The 21,427-nt window shown below is 29.9% G+C and overlaps 1 protein-coding gene across 1 annotated transcript; it reads right to left on the bottom strand.

Annotated features, from left to right (window-relative positions):
* Positions 1-14,616: 14,616 nt before the first annotated feature.
* Positions 14,617-17,612, bottom strand: LOC114726230 (piriformospora indica-insensitive protein 2-like). The gene is given in 3 exon segments (XM_028912813.1): positions 14,617-14,998; positions 15,000-16,082; positions 16,685-17,612. Coding segments are annotated over 3 exon segments (1,374 nt in total). The 5' UTR covers positions 16,898-17,612; the 3' UTR covers positions 14,617-14,920.
* Positions 17,613-21,427: the final 3,815 nt, after the last annotated feature.

The following is a 21,427-nucleotide window of genomic DNA, read 5'->3' as shown; positions in this document are numbered from 1 at the left end:
GAAGTACATAGATTTTAGTATGTCTTTAATTTGTGTGTTTTTTAATGGGAAAATGGTATAAAAAGAAGTTAAGATTTGCAATATTTTAATTTAAGCACCTAAGAGGTCAAAATTACAGGAAAGGAAATAATGTCTGATTTGGTATTTTGTAAATATAGTTAAATGACAAAAATACTATTGTATTAAAAATTTTATTAACAAGTTGAGAATTGACAATAATCAGTGTTGAACAACAAATGATAAGAAATATACTGATAATAATAAGTTATTTATTAATAAGTTGTGAATTGATAATGACGAGTGTTGAATAAGTAATGACAAGAAATATACTGATAATGATAAGTTTGATAGTTTTTTTATAAAATCTGATACAAAGACATTTTAGTTATTTGAGTACATTTGTAAAATATCATATCAGATATCACTTTTTTTAACCTTTTTTATGTAATTTTTAAATTGATTATATAGAACTAACAGTATATGAGTATACAGCATGATCATGGGCGGCCCCGAAATGACAGCTCCTTGGGAGTGGGTTCCGTGAAAACAGCAAATTGCTCATCTTTCTCCTGAAAGCAAAACGAACTCATTGGCTTTTGCCAAATTATTTTTATTCTCCTCTGTTATTCACGCACAAATTTTAGGTGTGGCTTTTCGCCAATTTGTTTTAAAATAAAGTTAGATACATTCTCTTCTCCATTTATTTTGAGAAAACAGATCAAAAATCCCTTTTTAAATTTTTTTATTAATCATAAGAATTTAATATTTTTTATCCTTAATATAAGATTTATTTAATTAATTTGATCAAAAGTTATATAAGTTAATTAATTATAAAAAACATGATATGACCATAATCATCTTTTCTAATATCCTATCTCCCTCTCCTATTTGATTATTATTTTTTTTGAGCAAACCTATTTGATTATTATTAAAAAAAGTATTAATAGGAATAATTTTTTAAAAAAAATGATATAAGCTTATATTTTTATTTGGAGGATTCACGGTTCCACTTTAGGACAGGTGTGGAAGCCAAGTGAAGTGCCGTGCGTCTCTCAACTCAAATAGTAAAGAGTGGCCCATTAAATATATAATGTCGTCTTTAGTTGAAAAATATATAGTATTTATAATTTATATATATATATATATACTCCTCCGGTCCTAATTATAAGACCCAATTGACTTATTTGAGGAGATTAAGGAAGTAAGTTAAGTTGGTTATTTATAATAAATAAGTGTTGTTATTCCTAAAATATCCTTGCTAATTAAGTATATTGACTAAAACTATCATTATTAGAAGGATTATCTTGGAAAAAAATACATAAATATAAGAGAGAAAATGGATTGGGTCTTATAATTAGGAACAAATAAAAAGTCAAATTGGGTCTTATAATAAGGACCGGAGGAGTAATATGACCCATTTAACGACATTGGAGCCCCAACAAAATACAGAGTCAAAGCACACCAACAAAATTAAATAACAAAATTGTACGGATGCTTCATATGTAAAATAAACATGTTCATCACTCTATCTCACTTGTCTGTATTTTCAATAAGTAGGTATTCCTATTTCTTTTTCTGATTTTTGTCTTCAGCGATAATTCACAGAAATTGGGTAGGGCAAGGACTTTTTGAGGTTATTTTTGTTTTTTTAATGTACAAAAGTATTAAACCATGATCTTGTCCGGTTTTAATCAATTTTTGTTTTCCAATGTGAATGCTGCATATGCACATAAAGTCAGCCTAAAATTCGCAAACTATGATCAACTTGAACATAATGTATATATATAATTTTACAAAAAAAAAATTCATTTTGATTTAATTAATTTTTATAAAATATCTTTTTAGTCCTATAATCCAAATATTGTTAGTAGAAAGTGTCGATATTAGAATTTTAGATATTGACAAAATATTTTTAAATATAGATATGGCAATTTTAATTTTTTAAAAAATAATAATTGGTACAAAATTTGATCAAATTATAAAGACCAATAATAGTATTAATTTTTTTATAAAAATAAAAATAATTGACCCAAAAAAACCACTTTTACTTTTATGTATACAATGTATAGACAAATATGATGCAGCATGTTGTTTCTTTATTCATGCATTCTAATACTTGTAGGGAGTTTTTTTTTTTTTTTAGCAACACTTTTAGGGAGTAATCATGTCGTCACTACAATTCAAAATGTCGTTTAAATTGTTCAGACAATTAATTATTATTCTTTTTGAATTAAGGCTGATTCAAATTTTATTAAAATATTGAATAAAATCTTAACCATCCAATTTTATTAAGGACGATTCAAACTCAATAGATAAGCACCCAAACTCATCTTTATCCCTACTTAGGGTGACGTTTTTAGTTTAGCAGTGGAAAATAAAAGGTTAATATTTTTATTGGCATCTTGAAGGTCAAAGAAAATAAATATTATTATTGGCATCATGTTAATCACCTAACTTCGACTTTTTAAGCTCTCAGAAATTGTTTCCCCCCTTATATTGTCCCTACTCAGGATTTGTTTAAGATATCTTGTCATTTCAAATATTGTTGTCATTAATTAGTGTTTAAAAACTATTACCCTTATTTTTAAATGATTATTTTTAACATGATGACTTGCCAGTCTTTTTTATGAACACTCTACTATTTTTAATCTTTAGATTAAGCTTGTAAAAAAAAAATTTCTCCTATTTACCAAAATTAACTTTCTGCAGAAAAATAACAACGTGATGAATAAGAAGTTTATGTCACTCTTTTCAAATACATTAACGCACCAACCGACCAACGTTATTGGAATTCTATTTACTTTGGATTGGAATAATAATTTCAAATGTAGGAGATAGTATCTTTTAAGTTTGATTAAAAAGTGGGGGTGAAGCTGGTAATTTAATTCTCAACTCTAAAGCTGGGAAAACGGTTACTTCTACATTAATGCACCAACCTCAACCCTAATTAACCACAACTTTATAGATCAAACATTGTGTTGCCTATTTTTTTTATTCATAATTTCAATCTTTGACATAATAAATAAAAGGAAAAAAATTAATTTTTCGATCCCTATATTTATCATCACTTAGCTGTAACTCGCTATTTAATGTGTTAACTTGGTGTAACTTGAGCAGTTTCTTAAGTCTGTTGGCCAAAAAAAAAAAAAGAATTTAAGTCTTAGCCATTTAATGTATTGCTCCTTATATTTTATGTCCCAGTTACAATTCAGTCCTTAAAAAGCTAGATGACTTTATGCAAGTGCAGGGACCAATGAATTAATCCCTTCAACCTTGAAGGATTGACTTAGAAAAGTTAAATTTCAAGAATTAAGTTATATAACTAACTCAAAATATATAGAGATTAAATAATTATTTTTTCTAAATGCAGTCATATATATTAGTACCGCATGTCTTTAATATAACACCTAATTGACTAATTTAAAAAAAAAATAAAATAAAATACTACCTTCAGTCCTAATTGTAAAAGCTAGTTGATTAATTTGAGGAGATTAAGGAAGTAAGTTGAGTTAGTTATTTGTCATAAATAGGTGTTATCTTTCCTAAAATATCCTTGTAATCAAATATATTGATTAGAACTATCATTGTTAGAATGACTACTTTGAAAAAAATGTATAAATATGAGAGACAAAATGGATTGGGGTCTTATATTTAAGACCAAAATAAAAGTTAAACAAGGTCTTATATTAAAGACTGAAGGTAGTATTACTTATTCATATTATATGTTATATGATCTCTCTAAAATACTTATATACACATATCATTATATTATATCTAAATTTATAAGATGGGGTAAATTAGTTTGAAAAGAAATGATAAATATAATATTTTAAAATAATTTATTTAAATTTGTTAATCTCTTCAAATTAGTTAACCGATTCTTATTTAATGCTACCCTTCAACTCAACCGTCGAGCATCGCTAGTGAAACTTGAGGTACTGTGTATGAATGTAACTTTTCAAATCTCTTTCTAGTTATCCAAATTGTAATACCTTTCCCCAAATCCTGTCCGGCCCCATATCATCATTCTTATATTATATTCACTGGAAGCAGAAAATTAAAGATCGCCATGAATGAAATTCTTCAAGCTTCTAGCTATCCCCTGTTTCCGACGCTCTTTTTCTGTGTGTGTGTTTGAACATAAGAAAACAGAGTTTAAAGGGACACGAAAACATCAAGCTTGAATGGGAGTGATCATCACTAAAACCTAAACATCAAATATTGAACGAAACAGAGAATATCAGAAACCTCATATAGATCATACCCAAAAATAATTATACATTACTATATGTCAACCATTTTTCTGTACACTGTGTTCTAACAGTAATCCCAAAGTTCACAGAAAAAGAAAAGAAAAGAAAGAACCCCAAAAAAGTTGTTCAGTGCCTTCAAGGATCTGAATCCGCTTATGCCTTCATACCTGATATTACAAACCTTGCTTTCCCCTCCCGTCAACACAAAACCAGAAGAGAAAAAAATCAAAGACAATTAAAGGAATGAGAAGGAGGAAACTAAATTGATATCAAATCATACAATTAATAAGCATCGAACAAAAAAAAAGTGTGTGTGTGTGTGTATCTCTCAGTTGTGAGGTGTAGAATCTGCAACTGAGTTGTGCCTTTTGGAGGGACCTGAAGGTGGTATGGGAACTCCTTTGGGGAAGAAATTGAAAACCAAGCCTCCTCTGACTCTGTTTTCATGCTTTGGCTTCAGAATCTGATCTCTGTTTTCGCCATAACTGGTTTTTCCTGTTCTTATTGCAACGCAAGTGCCACTGAGAAGAATCAAGATCATGAACAGAACGAGAACCAACATATTGGCTGATGATTTGAAGTGAACATGCAAAGATTTAGAGGAGGAGGAGGAGGAGGAGGAGGAGGAGGAGGAGGCCATTGAAGACAGAGCCTGAGCTTACTTAATTATCTGCCCTGCGTATATATGAAGGAATTAGAGGTTCAAGGAGGATGGGTTTGTGTTATTATTTATTTATCTATTTTCTGGGTCAATGTTTCTGTCAGACAGAATGAAATGGGTTTGATTTGATTTATATGATTTTTGCATGGGAATGAGCAACATTGAATTAAACTATACACTAATTCCTATTTTAGGTCTAGTTTTTTTTTTTATTTACAAAGATATCAATCAACCCTATTTTTAAAAGCTTCACTGTTTGTTTATGTTACAAAAATAAGTTTAATTTTGTGAAGCAATTACTTTGGGAATTTAATTTAATTATCTCTCTAAATCTGGCAGTGATAATTCTAGAAAGAGATAAGCACAAAAAGGGGTAAAAGAAACCAAATAAAGGGAAAGCATGGGTACAGAAAGAGGACTCCAACATCTCAATTTTTTTTTTTTTTAAATTTGTGTTACTTTCTGCGAGCACATAATTGTATAAATGTTAATATTCTAACAGTTTCCTCACTATGTAAGCATACGTCAAGTATTTAACGTTTATTATTTTTCAACTTTGAATCACATATACAAATTAAATAGCCCTCTTAACCCTTGTAACTTAATAACAAACCTCCCAAAACTTTTAAATTTATGCGAATAGCCCCAATTATCAATTACATACCTCTTAAATTTTATTTTTTATGTGCATATAATTCCTTTAAATGTTAAGAGCTTGTTTGGAATTGTTTATAAGTAATTTATAAGCAGTTTTGCAGTCGTGATTTACGAAACACAAGATACGTACGTAAAATAAGTTTTATCTCAATTTATATGAATGTGTTTGGAGAAATAAGATATAAATATGTAAAAAAAGTTTTTTCTCTACTTGCGTAAACATGCTTATTAATCGAGTATCCAAACAAACCCTAACTTATAGTACATAAAGCTTTAAGGCATGCAAAGATAAGTAACGAACAAAACTAATCATAGGAGAGTTGTGGGGATTTATCGTAAAGTTTCAGAAGTTGGGGAGGTTATTTGCCCAAGATATAAAGTTTAGGGATTTATCTATAATTTAGGCATAATTTTTTAAAAAATAAAAGGAAAAAAAAAAAAGAACTTGAATTTGGAAAGGTGAGAAAGAAAAAGGAGAAGTACTACGAGGCACGCCATCGACTAAAGAGCAAATAAATGTCAACTATATGAATAAATAATGACAGTACAAGTCATTTGGCACCGGCTGTACACTTGGACCTCGACACAACCATTAAGTTTTAATTTTTTTCCCATCATATTTTCTTACTTCTTGGTGTGTAAGATATTAATTCCTATATACATACACTTTCTTGTCAATTTCTTAGTCAACGAGAACGATTTTCCCGGAAAATATAATAAACCTGTAAGTTAAATACGTGTGTCATTCAGAAAGCTGAAAATTCAATCACATGTTAGAGTGCTTGGAAAAAAAAATACATTTAACCTTACTGTATTCATTGAGTTGCTCCTTTTATTTCAACCTAACTGATCTAACAAATTGACAAATACTCCTCAAGTCCTTAATATAGGACCCAATTCTTGAGTTGATTTTGATCCTAAATATAAGACCTATTTTTCATATTTATCAATTTTCTCTAAATTATTCCTATGGATACTCCCTCAACCATAATCAAGTAGAAAAGGGAGATGAGATATTAAGAAAGATGATTATAGTGTTTTAGGAAAAATGTGTCACTTTTCTTATAATTAACTAACTTACCTAATTTCTTTAATCTAATCAAATTAGTTAAATGGGTCTTATACTAAGGACCGGATAAGTATATAATTATATAATTTCAACTTTGATATGTAATATATGGTGTGAACAAAGATTGTTTGAACTTTATCTTCCCAATAAGCCAATACAAGTGGAGATGTTTTGAGAAGTAAAGGTTTGTGTTTGAGAACAATTATGTACAAGTTATGGACCAATAATTGATTAGTTTTTTAAGCGTTCAATTATGTTATAAATTGAACAAATTTGGGTACAATTTGTGGGGAAAAAGGAATATGAGAGACCCCATTTATGTGCTTTAGAAATTAAAGTTGATAATATATACTAAGTTGCCAAATCCCACGCATGGATTCATTCATTCCAAATTTAGGCAACATAAGTGCCCTTTTTGAAAGAGAGGCACTAATTATTGGCTATTTTACTGTGAAAGTGAAAGCAAACAAAGCTGAACAAAATGTATATAGAAGCCACCCCTTTTGCATAGCCTTAAAGCAAATAATTAAAGTGTCTAAATCACACTATTTTTTTTATAAAAAAAAAAAATTGAACTCCAATTAATTAAGCTAAATCGTACGAGCAACAAGAACTCCCCTAACAAGTATTTAATGCAGCTATACATACTTAAAATTCAAACTCAGGACTATTATTTAAATTAGCACATAACATTTTACCACCTGAGTATCCCAGTTATATTTATTAGTGATCACTTAGTGATTTACCATTCAAAATTTTTAGTTATATGTTGCAATAATGAGTGTAATTTTTTGATTTACTTAGAATTGAAAATTGCTTTTTCTTTATGATTATAGGAACTTCAAAAGAATTGGAAAAGTTAATATCTTTTTGGTGAATTGCCAAATCGTATAGTGCTTTATAAATAAGAACACTATTGAGGATAAAGAAATCTGTTGGGAGAGGTGACCAATTATTTAAGGGTGAATACTCTTGCGTGCGACGCTCTCATAAGCAAACAAGCATTTCTTGGGGTCCACTTATCTCTTGTACAATCTCCTATTATTCAACTATACATTGACATTGATATATAGACCAATTTAGATTAGGTATCTTGGTTGTTGCACATATATTATATTTCCTTATACTCTATTTTTATTTTTTTCATAAGTTTAATACCTTCCACTGTACTAGCGTCAATCCTATTCAAAATATTGTCAGATATTAAATGAAGATATCTTTTTTTTAGTAAAGATTTGACTATCAGTTCTTCACAATTGTAGGGCTATCCTCTATTTTTATTAATACCTGGAATTATATATATGGGTTAAGATGTATCCCGGCACCCTCAAGTATTTGATACGTTTAATATATATTTTAAAGTATTTTGTAGACACCCAGCATTCTAAAGTATCTTTTCAGATGCATTTAATATTCTAAAATATCTTTTGAATCAGTTTCAGTGCTCATGGTAGTAATGAGTACTATGATACTTATCAAATCTCAATCAGTCAAATTTAATATAGAAGGCCAAGCTTTAATATTTAATATTTTTTTTTCAAAAAAATGTTTTTTCACATAATCCAAAATAAATATAATATCTTAACTGTAAGTTGTTTAAAAAATAAATTTTTTATTTAAAAATTACTAGTTAAAAATTTTAAATCTAAACTATTAAAATTAATTTTGAATGGTTTAGATTCCACTACAGTGATAAATATCATGGTTCTCATCACTGCAATGAGCACTAAAACTGGTTCCAGTATTTTGTAGCTCATCCAACACATTAAAATACTTTTTTTTTCAGGGGCGTTCATCAACTTAAAAAACTGAAAAAAAATATTTTATGGTTCTTGATATATATTCATTTAATGGATCTTTTGAGTAGTTACTATTGAAGTTAAAATTACTAATGAAATAATATTTTAAAGGCACAATTGCTTTTTTAAAAAAATACTTTAATAACAAAACTACACCACAAAATACTTCATGTATATATTAACATCCTACTACTCTTGAATATTTAAATATGATTAGCTATATGTTCAGTGAATAAAATAATAAAAATATGTCACTTTAGTACTGTAAGTGCAAGAAAAAAAATTGAAAAGATTGGTTATTACTTTGCTATTGAAGTTTCAACCTTAAATATTTGACTTTAGTCGATCATTTAACGGTTTTGATGATCACAGATTATCTTAAATCATTTCAATCAGATTTCGTTGTTGATTATCACTAATTAAATACTTGATTGATAGCAACATTAAAAGAAATCCAAGATTAGCATAGTGAGTGAGTAATTTGAGAGATGACAATTTACGAAGATGATCATTGCATGCTTGAAAAGAAAATCAAATTTCAGTTCTATATATATAAATATTAATGCAACAAAATACAAAAGGAAAGAAGACTATTGTGAATGATACATATACTATCTCCAATCTTTAATATAAAACCTAGTTAACTAATTTAAAGAGATTAAAAAAGTTAATTAAATTAGTTATTTGTAGTAAATAAATGCTGCTTTCCCTAAGAATACTCTTATTAATCATGTGTGTTTGAATTACCTATTGATAGTAACTTTTTAACACATGCAACTGTTATAGGGATTACTTGAGGGCAAAATAGATAAATATTAGAGATAAAAAGTATTGAGATTTTATATTTAGGACCAAATTAAATGTTCAATTAGCTCTTATATTAAGAATCGAGATAATAGTTAAGATTTCTGTTATTTAATTAAAACCAATTCTGTTATATATATGTTTAGTTGCTATGTATATTCTATGGTTAACCCCTTCTTTAAATATGACATTCTCATTAATGAAATGAAATAATACAAGTCATTTCATTTGTTTCCAAAATTTGTCACAACTCTCTGAAGAGATCAGCCCTCAACAATCAAATTTCAGTTCAATTTATAAGAGGCACGCACGAACATGAAGAAGGAAAAAACGAGGGGGAAAAAATTTATATTATGTGATAAACTTTGTAAGGAATGACACAATTGTTTAGAATGGCGGAGTCCTTAAAAATAACTTTTTAATTATAATTTATAGAATATAAAATAAGTACATGAGGAGATTTTTATCTCAATTTATGTGAAAATATTTGTAAGTATTTATATTAAGTAGCTTCAAATAAGCAAGTTTAAAAGAAATTAGACATAATTAAGGCAGGGGAATGAACCATAATAAATTAATTGTGTCAATCTCTCTACTCTTATTTATTTTCATCTCTATATCTATATTTTCACAAGCATGAACTCACATATTTAGATTAACAAACATGAGTAACTACTAATTGAAAGGGAATTTAATTCATTAATTAATTAAGGGTAGGATCATGGATCAGATAGCGTAAGAAATGAAAAGGCGACAGCTCTTAAACCAAAGGAATACGTGTGGCAATTGCCTAGTCATTTGTGAGTTGGTACGCAATTTAAGATGAAAATAATATATATATATATTTTACATAGTGATCGATTAACTCAAATTAATTAATTAATGTGATGTGAAAAATGTCAACTGGAGATGAAGCATGAGATTAAGTTGAAGACAAAGAAGTGAGGGAAAAAAATAATTAATTAATAATGCATAGGCTGAAACCGACAGAAAGAGCAGGTAAACACAAGGTATCATGGAAGCTGTTTGTTGAGAAACAATTGATTCTATTAATATTTGCAGGAAAAAGAAATTCTATTATATGATGATTAAATTATAAAAAGCATAAATATTTTATATTATTTAAAACTATACACTTGTGGATGAAGTTTAATTTGATTGCTTCTAAGAGGAGAAAGTGTGTTGATGTTGGGGGAAGGAGGAACAGTAATTTGGGCAAACATTCCGAAGTGAAGCTGCACATGCACGCTATCTCTCTCTCTCTCTCCCCCTCACATGCAACGCTTTGACCCGTTCAAAGAAAGCAACTTTTTTTTTTTAAAAAAAAAGAAAATATTACAATAATGTATAAATAATTGATCAATTATTAACTGCTTTCAATTTTTTACTTCAAGTATCGGGCTTTAAATGTCTTTTTTCGGCGCAAGTAAACATGAACTCAAAACTTTGCCTAAGAAAGAGCTGTTAAATTCCTTACTGTTTAACCCAATTATTGTCGATCAGTTATTAATACGTATTTTCACCTCATTAAGCAAATTATTGTGTGCCTAAAATTAGAGAAAATTGATAAATTTTTAATCAGTAATAAATTATACATATACATAAATATATTCATAAACACACAAAAATGCATGCAAAAATGCGTGCGTTTTTCTTTATTTTATAAAATATCATTTTAGTTCTTTAGTCATAATATTGTTGATTTAATTAACAAAAAATATATATTAAAATTTACATATGTTGACAAAACATTCATAGAAGTTGATATATAAAGTTTAATTTTGTAAAATAATAATAATACTGACACACACAAAAACATCATTTGAGACTAATAATAGATATTAGGGTTAAAGGATTGAAAAGGTCAGACTTCATTCATGTGAGCTATATATATAGATGGTGATGGGATCTTTCATATATATATATATATATATATATATAGACCCATACCCATCATTCTTCTGAGACAATAGTCACGATTATTTTAAATGAAAGATATAAGAATTCAACTATGGACCCGAATGATGATAAGTGGTAAAAAAAAAAAAAAAGAATTGAACCATTCTAATAATGACATGCATGTAAACAAGTCGTACACTAATTTAAAGACTTTGAATTGAACTGAGGGAAGAATACGAAGAAGTGGTTGAGCACAAGGTTTATGTAATACCTCCTCCTGTTTATAATATAAAAATTAATTAAGAGACTAGATTTGGTTCTAAATATAAAAATTCAATCAAATTTATTACTCCTCTGATCCTTAATATAAGACCCAATTGTTGAGTTGGTTTTGGTCCTAAATATAAGAACTATTTCTCATATTTATCAATTTTCTCTAAATTACTCCTATGGATACTCCTTCAACCATAATCAAGTAGAAGAGAAGAGGAGATATTAAGAAAGATAATTATGGTATTTTAAGAAAAACGTGTCACATTTCTTATAATTAACTAACTTACCTAACTTTCTTAATCTAACCAAATTAGTTAAATGGGTCTTATATTAAGGATCGGAGGAGTAATTTTTTAAAAAAAATTACCCGTGTCTAGATATTTTAGAAAGATCGGTCATGTTTATTATAATTAATTAATTAATATGATTTTTTTAATTTACTTAAATAAGTACTACCTCCGGTCCTTAATATAAGACCCCGTTTGACTTTTTGTTTGGTCCTAATTATAAGACCCCAATCCATTTTTTCTCTCATATTTATGCATTTTTTTCCAAGATAGTCCTTCTAATAATGATAATTCTAGCCAATACACTTAATTAGCAAGGATATTTTAGGAATGACAACACTTATTTATTACAAATAACTAACTTAACTTACTTCCTTAATCTCTTCAAATAAGTCAACTGGGTCTTATAATTAGGACCGGAGGTAGTAATTTTTATATTAAAAGTCTTGGGAAAGGAACGAGCAGGTAAAAGGAGCTTTAAATTGAGGATGATAGGTGAATAAGGTTGATAATGATTGAGGCATAGTTTCACCCAATGTGGGCGGTTCAATGATATAAATTTGATGTATATATTTCAGATTGTGATTGGCATTTGAAAGAAAGTACTATGAACAGTGATAAGTAGTTACAGATTCAGATGTAAGTGCCTGACCCTATCCTTTTTTTCCTTTTGAATCAAATGAAACCATTTGAAGCAGATAATGACCTCTAACTCTATATTATTCACAGGCTTCTTCAATTCATCTCCTCTGTCAAAAACTTGTTCTCAATTATTCCTTACACTTGTAAGCAGCCCTAAGCCTTTGTTATGACCACCTTATCTGCTCAAACGTGGAAAAAAAAAATCACATTTTTTGAACTTTTAATCGGCCCTGAAAATACATTATTTGAATTAGTGTCGGGGTAAAACGGAGTTTGGATAAAATTGATTTATAAGAATGATTTTGAGTACAACTAGTTTAATTAGGGGGTGTTTGGATTATCTTTTTAAAAGTAATTTTATAGTATACAAAATAAGTAAATGAGAGGAATTTTCTCATGAGTACATTTTTTTTAGTGCTTTTAGGACGCTTTTCATATACCATGATTCAGTTTTTACTAAACAAATGATGAATGTTCAAACCGCCATGTTTAGATGTTCAAACGTGATTTTTAGAAAGTGATATTTTTTTCATAAAACAAAATCACGTTTCTGGCTTCTGAAAATTGATTAATCCTAGTCTTAACTCCTCTCCAAACAGGTTCAAACCTTTGCTTTAACCTTTTTGTTTGGAAGAAAGACAACGATGAAGATTGTTACAGATGACAAAAGATGATTTCATTTGAGTTTTTTTTTTTTGGTCCAAAAGAAAAGCATGAGTTGGATTCAAAGAATCAACTATTTGCAGAATGTTTTGAAGGAAACAAGGAGAAATTGGATTGGAACGTAAACCCAGGGCTTATAAATAGACCCATCACCATCGCAACAGTTAATTAAGGTCCAAGAAACAGTATGGCTCAATCATGATGCCCCCCACCCCAGGTTCCTCATCTGGAATGATTTTCTTTTTGTTTTTAATTTAATCTTTTACAGATGAAGTTTTCTCATATTAATCTTTGGCAAAATTGCTTTCTCAATTGACCTATGATGCCATTTGCATCTTTCTCCATTTAGTTCTTTACAAATAAGATGGTCGTCAACAATAATTCTTCATACAAACACTAAATTATTAGGAAGATAATTTTTATAAAAATTAAAGGGAACATAATTCAATAGGGGATCAAATTGAAAATTCTTTATTTGTGAGCAAAATTTTGAAACGATAATTTTACAAAGGAGTAAGTTGATAGACACATATTTTATATAGGACTTCATGAGACCTTTTTTTTTAATTAATTAAGTATGGATACCATGCTATTGGAAGCCCATTTAAGTTTGACACTATGTGCTAGCACTTCTCTTAATGAAAATTTAAACATTAATTTACTATGTTGGAAGGGACAAGTCATTAGGAGTTCATAAAATTTTACTCTATAGTTATTAATTCACATTTTCTAATTTCTAACTTGATAAATACAGTGAAGCACTGTCTATATCAGTGCAACTCTTTTTTTTAAAAGATGCAATGCACACGACTTGCCTATTTCATTATTGTAATTAACAGAATTAAAAGCAAATCAATAATTATATCAATAAATAATAAACAATAAAATAACAATGCACCCCATTTAATATATTGATAATATTAGGGGGAAAAAATCATTTAGGAGGTATGTTAATTTTTCTCAATTTCTAATTTGGTGCCTATACTTTTTTCCTCAATTAAATATTTAATTTTGTTCTGTTAGCATCACTAACTCTTGCAGATTGTCTAACGGTATTAACAAAGCAAAGTTATATGGGCTAATGATACTAATAAAACAAAATTAAAAAATTTCATTAAGAGAAAAAACATATAAATACCATATTGAGGGAAAGTATAGGCACCTATAAAATGTTTTTTCTTTTCATATATTGATATTGATTTAATTTGCACTCTCCAATTTCGTGTCATTTTAAAAAAATCTCAAATTTTTGTAAAAATGCTCAGCCGAAAAAAAATTGTAAAAAAGCCCCTGGGTGGATCTAGAGCCTTTCTCCTGCTGTCAGGAGCATAGGTTGGACAAAAGTAAACTGGAAAATAAAAAATGAAAACGTTTCAAAAATTCCATTTTCATCCTCAGAAGTGTTTTTTTTTCCCGTGTCCCTTTATCATTTCATATGCATTTTATTTTTCTAAAAGCATTAAATATTCCGTACGGTGAAAACAAAATGATTATCTTCAGAGTATTAGTGATATCTCAACAAAAAAAAACGTAAGATTTTTGTGTTCCATCTCAGTAGATAGATTATGAGTTCTTTGGGGGCCCAATAGAATCTGCACCCTGCACGTTGTCTATCATTTGATTCTGCATCTTATTTATTACCCATTTCAAAGCAATGATTGATAAACAAGGCACCAAATTATGGTACAGCTCACCTAACTATTTATTGAATAAGCCAGTTGTCACTGCTAGCAAGTCAGCAACTCTAATTAACAACTCTAAAAGGATCGTAACTTGTTTTAAAACTACAAAAAAAGAAATGAGGGTTACTGTAACATTCAGAAGGTAATTAAAATTCTATATGATCAGAGTTTAGGAACAGACCCATCATCATCATTATCCCTAACTGTACCAGAGAAACACAGCAGAATCCATTAATTAGCAGCATAGCTTGAAAATCCCAAAGAGGCCATGAATTGTGGGGTCTGGTTCATATCCTCAATTAGCAGCTTAAGTGTTTGAATCATTTTCAAGGAGCTTGACTTCTTCATGGCATGGTCTTACCCCAAATGGAACTTGTCTTGATGATATTTCTCCAACTGGGTAACAAAGGTTGGGGTTGTCCCAGGCCCCAAAACGGCTCCCCATTTTGTCATAAAACTGTTGGGAGAATTTAAGGTCTCCTGTCAGATTGTTTCCACTTAGGTACAGTGCATTGAGAGAAGGAAGAGTTTCTAGCTTTGGTGTAAGGTTGCCTGTAAGGTGGTTGTTACGAAGACCCAAAAACCTCAATCTCTTTAACTCTGTTATGGACTCTGGTATCTCCCCTGTCAATCCCATGTTAGAGAGTTCCAGAATGACCAAGTTCTGAAGGTTTTCCCAATTTAGGCCACTGATGCTTCCACCAATTGGATTGTTGGATAAGGCCAATTCTTCTAAGGAATATATCTCTTGAATTGACAATACCAATCCACCTTGAAATCTGTTGTTTCTTAGGTCCATGAGGGTCAGATTCTTGAGATTAGCAAACACTTTCAGCAGATTGCCTTCTAAATTGTTGTTGCTTACATCAAGCTTCAATAATGAAGTCAAGCTTCCCAGAGACGAAGGCAAAGGCCCAGAGAGTGCATTTCTACTTAAATCCAATATCAGTAACTCACTTAAACCGTTGAAAATATCTGGAATCTGCCCACTGAAAGAGTTCTCTGCAAGAACAAGTCTCTTCAGCTTCATGAGATTGCCTATATCTGGTGGTATTTCCCCTGTTAAACCATTTCCCAGTAATACCAGAGACTTAAGGTTCTTGAGGAGACCAAAACTTTTAGGGATTTTTCCAATGAGACCTGGATTTGACCGAAACTCCAGTGATTCTAGGTTTCCATAAAGTTTCTCCCAGTTTTCAGTTGGGATAGTAACTGGATGCTTGTCTCTGGATAGAAAGCAGTTGAAGAAGGACAGAGATGCTAGGTGCTTGAACTCAAACAAGTGAGGCCTAAATTCTAACTTCTGGGAGCAAGATATAGAATTTTCATGGATGGGTCCAATATTCAAGGCAGTAACATACCAAAACCCGTTAAATAGATCACAAGAGACCCCCTGCAGTAGAATCCAACAAGGAAATTATGGTTAAACATTAAATACAATTGGTGTTCTGGAAAATTTTAACTTTTATAATGACATTCAACTAATTTGCGGACTTTGATAAAGCATCACTGAGTAAAGAAGCTGAGAATCCCCCTAGTTTTGGACGCAAGTGTAGAGCTAACACCTAAGCCAAGTGACTTTTTCTTTTAGCTCACTTTGTTTAGCTTGCAGTATAATGCAGAATGCAGAAGTTCATCAAGTTCAAACATAAAAGCAGGGTTAGAACAAAAAAGCTTGACTACTAATAGGGAAGAAATGGCTTTAAATCGTCTTATATTTAACTGCTCTTTAAGATGTCTAAAAAGAAAACCTCAAAATAATGAACTAAAGTATTAAACCATAACATCAAATATTCCTTGTTATTAATTTCTCCCCTGAATTTCATGAATACACAATGGGTATATGATAATATGAAGCTCGAACCAGAGAGAGATTTGAAATGTTGAAGACTTGAATTCTGATCCCAGCAGAGTGAAAAAAGGCATTTGCTTGGACGTTCATATTTTTTTTGCAGTGAGGTTGTACGGTTAGGTACAGAGGGTCGAAAAAGGTACCTGAATGGGAGTCCACCCACAAGGATCCGGATAGAGATCTGAGCCATTCCACCTATTTCCAACGAAGCCTTGTATGGTAGAGTAGAGAGCTTCAAGCTCTGTCTTCTCCATTGGAGCCGCTTCAAGCTCTTCTTGTCCAAAACAAGTTGCACCCAGAAAGCAAATAAAGAGAACTAAAATCCCATGACTTGAAACAGCATTGATGCTTTTCATGGTGTTGTATTTCAAGGTAAGAATATCAAGCACAAGAGAAACTCAAGATGGAGGAGAATAAGTCGCTTGGCTTGAAACCAAGAGCATTTCTAGCTTGATGCATCACATCCACATGGCCATTTCACTTTCATGGCGCAGACAGAATTAAAATGGATGAAACAGGGGACTCAATCGCCCAAAATAGAAGTGGGTATCATGATAAATACCAACATAGGACCCTACAGAGTACTACTCTTGTTTTGGAGGACTCAAAGAGGAATCAAGAAAGAAATGAACAAGATCCTAAATTTTTGCTCAAAACTGAATAGGAAACAAAGGGAACGACGGCAACCCAAAAGCACAGAGGAGAAAACCTTACCTCTTTTCCTTTTCTTCCTCCTTGTGTTTTCGGAAAAGCTAAGTGGGTATAAGCAGAGAGAGAGGACACAAAGCAAAATCAAAGCACAGTTCTCGAAGCCCCAAAAGGACTTAATAATAGTAATGACTCTAATAAGAACAGTGAAGCAGTAAAACTGAGAAGCCTATAAAAATGAAAGCGAAAGCTATAGGGTTGCCTTCTATATATACGGCCCTGCTCGCTCTGAAATTTGCAAACACCCCTTCTGATTACCACTCTGAATATGAGATAATAATTGTGGAAATTTAAAGTTTTGATGGCAAGCGAACCAAAGGGATTGGTAGTTGAAGGGAATAATGGCTGCAGAAAAAGATTAAAGGGTTGAAAATTGAAAATGGCTTTAGGGTATAAAAACGGAAGATGAAGAAGAATGGTGAAGAAGGAGGAGGAGGGGACCATTATCCATGCAAAAAGAAATGATGCATGGTGCATGAAAGACAAATGATCTGATTTTGTTCGGTAGCATGCTTTTGTGGGGTGTGGGGTTTTAACAGTTCTCTGAAATTTCAGCAACAAAAAGGACGTGAGAGAGCGCAAGCACTGTGCTTTGAAAGCTAAAGCTAACCATATTGCTTTGGTTGCACTTGCTGCCTGTAGGCCTGGACCATTTCTTGTACCTCTATGCCTTTTGGCTTTTTTTCTCTCTTCGTATTTTGTACCAAATCACATATTTATGGTACCTCGCATCACAAGAAGTACACCTTTTTTTTTTTTATGACATTTTGGGCCATGAGGTATCCATGATTTTTCGAATCCTAAACATCCGACTGATACGAATCAAACATTGTAAGATCACTTCGGGTAGCAAGCTTTATACAACAAAATTTAACGTAGCTGTATACAACAATGTACACATTATTTTATGTGATATTTCAATCAATCTTTTTCTTCGAATAACAAAGGATTGGGATATGATAAACTTCACAATTCAACGTGTTTTTTTAAAAAAAAAAATTTATACAATTAAATATACACAAACACACGAATATGTTAATGTTAGGACACTATCATTTTGACAATTTGCCATTAACAATGCATTATGTGTTTGATGTAAAGTTTGTTAAGTAGACACTTACCAAATTGAACTGAAAATTTTCAATGGCTATTCTGATTTGCATTCACTAAACTAGCCTTTTCATATAAATTTTTTGTTTTGTAAACTGAGCCTGAAAAGTAACCAAACGTTAGTTAGAACAAAAAAAAGTTTGTTTTTCTAAAACTCGCAAAGGAATTCAAATATAGTTTTGAAAGTCAATTATATAAGTACTCACATATGATTCATCAACAAAGTCCTTGCATAAATAACTATTGATAGAATAGTCAACATATCAGCGTATAACTTGATGCATTTTTTCTTGCATAATTTAATGTGAGTCTAATTTATAAATAATACTTTTCGGTCCTTAATATAGACCCAATTTTTGAGTTAGTTCTTATCAGTTTTCTCTAAATTACCCCTATGGATTCTCCCTCAACCATAATCAAATAAAAGATGGAGAGTGGTATTAAGAAAGATGATTATGGTATTTTAGGAAAAATGTGTTACTTTTCTTATAATTAACTAACTTACCTCACTTCTTTAATTTAATCAAATTAGTTAAATAGATCTTATATTAAGGACAGAGAGTATAACGTTTTATAAGTTATTGATATAAGATCTATTAAAAATGGCATCAGCCCGACTATCTAATTCAAATTCAGTTTTTGCGTGTTTAATAGGCATGTTGTAATGAAATTAGATGAATTAATGTTAATCCAAAGTTTATAGTGAGTTTATTTTTTTGGCCAAGGAGTTTGTATGGATCAAGTTGAATAATCATTTGATGAATTTATTCATTAGAGTATATATTTTGGCCAAAGATACCAAGGGGGAAAAAAAAAGACACAAGAAGAATTGTTAGGAAAATCTATCACACCCCACTTTTATTATTTTTAAACAAGTTGAGTGTAATTTTTCTTTAGCTATATCATATGTGAATGTTTTTTATTTCGCACATGATTAAAGATGAAACTAGTTTAGGTGCTTATATCTAAGATGAGAGTCCAAAACTCATATTATTTGAGCCGTTCAGATCAGATATGAACGGTCCACATTTATTTTTTAAATAATTATTTTAATACATATAGAATCTAAAATAAAAAAATCTTTTTATTATCACATTTTAACATATATTTTTTTATTTAAAAATAAGTAACTAAAAACATTAAAGATGGCCTGTTCAGATTTGATCTGGCGGTCCAGAAGAATTGAGCTGGTGCTCACAGTTTTGATCAAAGATAAATTACATACAATAAAAAAAAAAAACACTACACCTGCCAAAGATAGATTATGCTTGAGTCATAAATAAATTTCAAATTAATCTAACGAAAGATATTTCAGTAACTTTTTTTTTTTGCAAGTTTGAAGATTAAAATAAAAAAATTATAAAATTATAATCGGATAAGAAACAAAACAAAAGAAGAATGGTTACAGAAAGTCTCTTTCACGCCACATTTGTCATTTTTGATAATTAAGGGTTAATAATATGATTAGAAAAGTATACCAAATCAGTAATAAGTCACAAGTACCCAGGCTCATTCACCCTCAAGATGCAGATAAACTTTAATCATAGAATATAGGCATATAGGCTGTAGGCATAGGAGGAGGACCACACTGCAAATAAAATTTATAGAGGAACATTGAATCATAAATATCTTCAAAAGCCTAAGACCCATCTACTTGCTGCGCATTGGAGGCCTAACGCCCATAGCCTCATACGTCTTTTTCTACCCCCGCTTTGTATTCTTCTTTTATTCAATCACCAAACCCTCCTCTGCACTCACCCCACCATCCGCAGTAAACATTCATGTCAAATATAAAAATTAGATAATTAATTTATAAAAAAATATTAATTAGATTAGCTGTTTAAAATAAATAATTATTATTTTTTAAAATATTTTTATTAATTATGTACCTTAGATAAAAATTCTTTAACATGTGTAGTTATTACATGGACTATTTTAAGAAAAAGTAAATAAATATAAAAGATAAGATAGACTGAGATTTTTATATTTAAAACAAAATTAAATTTATAATTAGCTCTTATATTAGGAGCAGGTAGTGTGCTATAAAAACACGTCTTGGATATATATATCTCAATAATATCAGTAAATCAATAAAGGGTAAATTATACTCTTAATCTTTTAACTTTATATAAAATTTTAATTTGATTCCTTAATTTTGGTCAAAAAATTGATTCCTTAATTTTAAAAATTATATTTTTAGCCATTTAACCTTAAAAACCATGAGGAAAAAATGATATTGAGATATTAAATATTAATAAAATGTTTTTTAATGTTAACATATTAAGTTTAATTTTTAAAATAATCATCATTGTTACAAAAAAAAATTATCATCTAGAATTAACAATTTTATTATTTAAATATTAAAAAAATATTTTTTAAAGTTGATGGATGAAATTGAATTTTTATGTAAAGTTAAATGTATACTTTTACCATGAGTAAATTAATCTCCTGATCAGTTCATGCATAGTTTTAAAAAAAGTTTTTGAAATAATAAAATTTACAGTAAAATGTTCAAAAATAAAATTAATCTTAAAAAATAATTTGTGGCATTGTGGGAGGCGATTTCCGTTAGAGGGGACTGGAGGTGCTGCCGGCGGGAAGCAAGGCTGAAAGCCAAGGTTGGAGCGTCCCCTTGAGCGCGGTCGCGCGAAATGCGCCACGCACCGTGTGCCACGTACGTTTACGCTCGTACCTTTGCATTGCAATGCCCAAAACAATGGGCATCACAAGTGGCAGTGCCACATATTTGGACAAAATTAATTTTTATTTTATCTAATTTCTATAATTAAGAGTTAGAATAAAAATCAGTTAGTATAATGATATTTGGATTAACTTTATAAAAGTCAGTTTGATAAATTAAAACTTATTTAGATAAGTAATAAAAAAATTAAATTTAAATATAAAATGACTGAATAGAGTATCGTTTTCCTTCAAACTAATTTGTTTGACTTATAAATTGATTTGTAATATAATGATACACATAAATATTTTATAAAGATTATGCAACATATGATACAATTAAATAATTTATTTAACTTTATTAATCTCTTTAAAATAGTTTATTGAGT

Source organism: Neltuma alba, unplaced genomic scaffold, assembly GCF_004799145.2.
Source record: "Neltuma alba isolate B1F8T4 unplaced genomic scaffold, ASM479914v2 tig00012348_pilon, whole genome shotgun sequence".
Classification (NCBI taxonomy): Eukaryota; Viridiplantae; Streptophyta; class Magnoliopsida; order Fabales; family Fabaceae; genus Neltuma; species Neltuma alba.
This window is presented reverse-complemented; position numbering and strand designations above follow the sequence as displayed.